At 34.8% G+C, this 5,505-nt stretch overlaps 1 protein-coding gene across 1 annotated transcript; it reads right to left on the reverse strand.

The window, feature by feature from the left end:
- Nucleotides 1–215: 215 nt before the first annotated feature.
- On the reverse strand, nt 216–722 carry LOC138869314 (uncharacterized). Its single transcript, XM_070146924.1, has one exon. The coding sequence runs from the start codon at nt 720–722 to the stop codon at nt 216–218; it is 507 nt and encodes a 168-aa protein (XP_070003025.1).
- Nucleotides 723–5,505: the final 4,783 nt, after the last annotated feature.

Genomic DNA, 5,505 nt, shown 5'->3' on the forward strand with positions numbered 1-5,505 from the left:
TTCCTACAAACCATTTTTTGGGAATCTTCTTTTCAAGTAAGTCATATCACCATCCTCACCACCTGATCATTATTGTCCGTCTTGAGGATCAGGTTCTTCTCCCTCTTGGGATCTCTTCTTTCATTGTCCTTCTTCTTCTTCTTCTTCTTCCTCTTCTTCTTCTTCTTCATTTCATATGCTTTCAGATTGCCGACAAACTCATAAATGGTTAGCTCCTACAAGTCCTTCGCCTCTGTAACAACGTTCACTTTGCTTTCCCAAGAACTAGGTAGCACACTAAGGATTTTTCTGACAAGCTTGTTTCTTGGAATGATTTCACCAAGAGAGTGAAGCTCATTGATTATAGAGGTAAATCGAGCATGCATATCTTGGATGGATTCATCGTATTTCATCCTGAAGAGGTCGTATTCAGTTGTGAGCATGTAGATCTTGGATTGCTTCACCTGTGTTGTTCCTTTATGAGCTGTCTGAAGGGTTTCCCAAATTTCCTTGGCTGACTGACATGCTGATATCCTGTTGTATTCGTCATGACCAATGCCACAAACAAGAATTTTCTTTGCACGAAAATTCTTCTCTACTGCCTTTCGATCAGCATCATTGAATTCCTTCCTTGTCTTGGGAATGTCTATAGCTGGGTCGCCAAGATTCTTGGTAGGAACAAAGGGTCCATCACAGATAACATCCCATAACTCTAAATCTTCAGCCATGATGAAGTCGGGCATTCTGGTCTTCCATTATCCATAATATTGTTCGTTGAACCTTGGTGGTCTGTAAGTAGACTGACCTTCTTCGAAGTTTGGAGGAGCAGCCATGAGGATCCTTTCTAGGTGTTAACCTGATAGAAAGAACCCGCTCTGATACCAATTGATAGAATATAAGGGTCCACCAAACTCTATAGAGAACCAGGTTCTCTATCAGTTCCAATAGAACATACGCACACTGTAGTAAGTAAATGACAAGAGGAATTTTATGTGGAAAATATCCAACTGAATGGGATTAGAAATCACGACCTACCCTTGTTGGATTTCTACTTTACTACTGGGCAACTTTTAGATTACAACCTATGCAACTTAGGAATTAACCTCTTAGTCCCTCACTAACTTGTAATGCTTTATTACAAGCCACTTTGTAATAACTCTATTACAAAGACTTTACAACTCGACTAACTCTAGCCAAGACTCAAACACAAAGGTTTAAGATTTACAAAGGGTTTCCTACAGAATACTTCTAAATAAGCTAAGTAGGAATTACAATTGAAGAACTATTACAAAGTTACAACTCAACTAAGGACATATAATGACTTGCTGTGGGGAACTGGTCCGTAGTAGTGTTGTTCTTATTCTTGATGCACTTGAGAATTGATTACTTGATGATCAATGACCTGGGAGTGCTTGAGTGAATTCTCTAAGTGTGAAAATGCTTTGTTTTACCTTCCTTGATGTTAATAATACATGTGTGACATCACTTACAATGATGTAAGTAAGGTAGGTAAAAAACCTTCCTCAGAAAGTTGACTGTTGCACTGTTCATATGTTGTAGCGTGTGCAGGTAGCAACTTTTCCAGCTGGAGAGTTGACTTCATACAGTTACCTCGGGAGCTGGTAGCGACATGTTCCCTCTATTGTTCCTTTGACTCTAACAAGTTGAATTGTGTCCCAGCTGGAGACATGTTGATCTTTTAAGGTCCTGAAGAAGTGTCTCTGGTTCTTTACAGTAAGTTTGTTAGATCATCAAAACATAACAGAGATACACATATAACCTATCAATTACAATTGGTTATTGTTTATTACTGCTATTTTTTAATAATATCAATTAATTTACTCCACAAATTTGCACAGGCAAAAGGTTAATCAAGAATTAGATTAGTGATGGGAGTTTGATCCAATATTTATTTCAGATCATCTTCTTATACATCTCTTCAATATCATAACTAGATGGTGTTCGAGAACCTCTTTAAAATTTAAAGATGTAACCAAAAAATCTAGCACTAGACAAATCTTTATTGGTCCGGTAGTAATTACACTTTCAAATCTGTGTTGCCAATGAATAGGATTTTTTTTCATCAAAAGCAATCGTCAGTTGGAGCTCGAGAATCAAATAATAAAAATTTGTTCTATTTTTATTTGGAAGATGAATATATCTAAAAAAAAGCCTCTTGAGGAGAAATAGTCTTTAATTATCCCTGTTGTCTATGCAATTCTTTTTTATTAATGTTTCAAATTCTTTCTCTTATTTCTTTTAATGTGTGAAAGGATCTTTGGTTTGAATTGAAGAGAAAAAGAAAGAGGGGACAATTTAACTCTCCCACTAAGAATATTTTGTTTTTTTGAACTGACTACATGACAAACAAAAGGTTAGATTTGGGATGAGAAATATCACAAATAAGTAAATGTTTATTTTTGCTTGAACGATGAAATATTATTAATACTTAACTAGTAACATTACATAGGAGTGATGCCTCATTAGGGACATCTATGGTACTTGATCCAGAAGGGCTGCTTGTCGTAGGATTACAAAAACTATTGAGATTTCCAAGTTCAGCCAGCCTATTTAGTACATTGGTAGATACTAGTCTAGTAGTAGGTGCTCCAGTTCTGTCTTCCTGTAGTAGGTTTCAAAATGTATTAGGTGGGTAGATTATTGTTGATAATAGAGTGTTGCTCGATTGCCTGGATCCTTCCATAGCCAAAACATGCGCAAGCTTATTATCTTCTCGAAAATTATGCCGGATCAGCGGATTCCTCAGTTCCTTCAGTAGTAACCTGCACTCATTAACAAGGTTAGAGTAGAGGGAACAATTATTGTGAGAAAGCAATTTAAGTATTTTAGTAGCATCAGTTTCGATTTCTAGGCCATGATAATTATGAACTCTTGCTATTTGGAGGCCATTTTTTAGTGCAAGAAGTTTCGTGTAGGTAGAGGTTAGCCATAAGGCGGCATTTTGTAGCCTAGAATCCAGTATCCATCATTATTTTGAAATATTCCACAAATTCCGCCCTTTTTATAACTACTTTTGAATACCTTGTCAATGTTAAGTTTTAACTCAGTTGATATTGGGGGGTTCTACTTTACAATTATTGGGAAGGTGTTGATGTTATTATTTAGTGAGTTAGTAGTATATTTATATTTTATACATCACATGGTCACAAAATTAAGGGCAAGCAGGTTACAGAGGTTATTGAAGTAATTGTTATTCCTGTTCAGCCATAGGTGCTAAATGGCGAAATGGAAGAATTCATTTCAAGTGAGATTTAAATGGTCGATATTAACGATCCAATCTTTGAGTTTAATGAGCCAGTGGTCAGAGTTGTAGTCCAGTATTTGATTTTGTGGAAATCATTTCTTCCCAAAAGGATTGAGTTATTGGGCATTCAAAGAGTATGTGGATTATTGATTCATCGGGTCATTTACATATCGAGCAAACTGTATCAATATCCAAGCCTATTTGATGAAGATGAGATTTAGTAGGCATGTGGTTGTGATAGCATTGCCATAAGAAAAACTTTATCTTGTTAAGAGTATTTAATTTCCAGATATAGTGAAATCTATAACTAATGTGGGCTGGTGAAGAGATGAAATTATAGACTGTTCTAGTAGAGAAGGAGCCACTAGAAGTAAGAGCCCAAATCGAAATATCTTTGAAACCTTGTAAATTTAAAATATTAATAGAGCGTATTTTGGATGATATGGAGGGGTAGATTATAGGAAATTTTGGAGAGATCCCATTGATTATTATCCCAAAGATCTTTCACTTTGAGGGAAGAGTCTAGTCGAGTTAGACGTTTATGGATAAGAGAGTTAAGTGGAGGAACTACTAGAAAGAGACCTCATTAACGATTATAATAACTTTCTAAGAATCAAAGAAGATTACTAAAAAATTTATTTTCGTATCAATTGGATTAACGACGGTGACACTAATACAAAAAATTTTATCTTACTATTGTCAATAGAAGAAAAACCAATAATATTGCCTTTTTTTAAAAATAACAAGGATATCTGAATAACACATGACCCGCAATAAACTCTTAGCCATACCTTAAAACATTTCCAAAATACCTTTACAATAGATCGTATAGCTACTCCGTGAAAAAATATTCTTCACTCTACTAGTTTTGACAATATTGATCCCACTCAACTGGATCGTACTTTACAAGACTACGAGATTGTACGCAGAATCTTTTCCTTTAAACCACTTAAAGCACTAGGTCCGGACGGCATTCACCCTTTTTTCTACCAAACATATTGGTATTTTGTCAAAGACTTTGTTATACCGTACTACCAAGAAATTTTCAAAACCCTCTCCATCCCAGAAAATATCAATTCGACTCACATTTGCCACATCCCGAAATTTCAAGATGTTAATAATCTCAATAATTTTCAACCTATAGGTTTATGAAATATTATTTATAAAGTCATCACAAAGATCATAGTCAAGAGGATTAAACCTTTCTTGGAGAAGCTTATTAGCCCCTACCAATCTAATTTTCTAAAAGGAAGAGGCACTAGTGATAACGTTATTATCATCCAAGAAATTATGAACCATTTCCAGAAACTCATAGGGCGCCGGGGGAAACTCCTCTTAAAAATAGACCTCGAAAAGGTGTTTGATAGACTAGAATGGTATTTTATCTATAGAGCTCTACTCTTTTTCAAAATTTCCCTGAGCATTACTAAACTTATTATGAGTTGTGTCAGTACCTCCAGAATTACAATCTTAGTCAATGGTTCTTAGACGGAATTCTTCCACCCAACAAGAGGTATTAGACAAGGAGACCTGATGTCCCCTACCTATTTGTACTCTGCATGGAACTCCTCTTTAAATATATTTGTTGTTGATACCCAATTTTTCCCTATAATATTTTTAAAATGCATATATACCTTTAAAACTACACATTAGCATCAATTGGTTTTTTTCTATAATTTTTACATTTTTTAAATCAATTTATCTCAATATTTTATTCATAAATAAATAGAAAATTGCATTACAGATGATTTTTAAAACATCTATTGATTTAATATTACCATTTATGGTCCTATTAAGTTCCAATTATCTCATAAATGGCCAGATTTACATCTTTTGGTTACAATTGCAATAATTTTATAATTATAGCTCATGCATACATCACCACATTATTTTATCAGAAATTAGCCCGCTATATTTTTAACATATTTAATAATTATTTTAAAGTATCCCCGTGCATGAATATTATTTTTTCTAGTTGTTAATTATTTTATAAAATAATTTTTATTCAAACACCTGGGTATTAACAAATAGCCCTCTTATTTCGGATATAGCCTAATTGCACAGCCCAATTTCAACCCCTAACCCACTAAGACCAAGCCCAAATCAGTCAAACCCAACCCCAATTAATCTAGATACGACCCAAGCATCCCCTAATCTTGGTCGTTGATCTCTGAGATCAACGGTCCATATTTGTCCTTACCATAATTAACCTAATGACCCCCATCCTAACCTAACTCATTTCCACCATACCCCTCCGTCAT

The sequence above is a fragment of the Nicotiana sylvestris genome, chromosome 5 (genome assembly GCF_000393655.2).
Source record: "Nicotiana sylvestris chromosome 5, ASM39365v2, whole genome shotgun sequence".
In the NCBI taxonomy this organism is placed as follows: domain Eukaryota; kingdom Viridiplantae; phylum Streptophyta; class Magnoliopsida; order Solanales; family Solanaceae; genus Nicotiana; species Nicotiana sylvestris.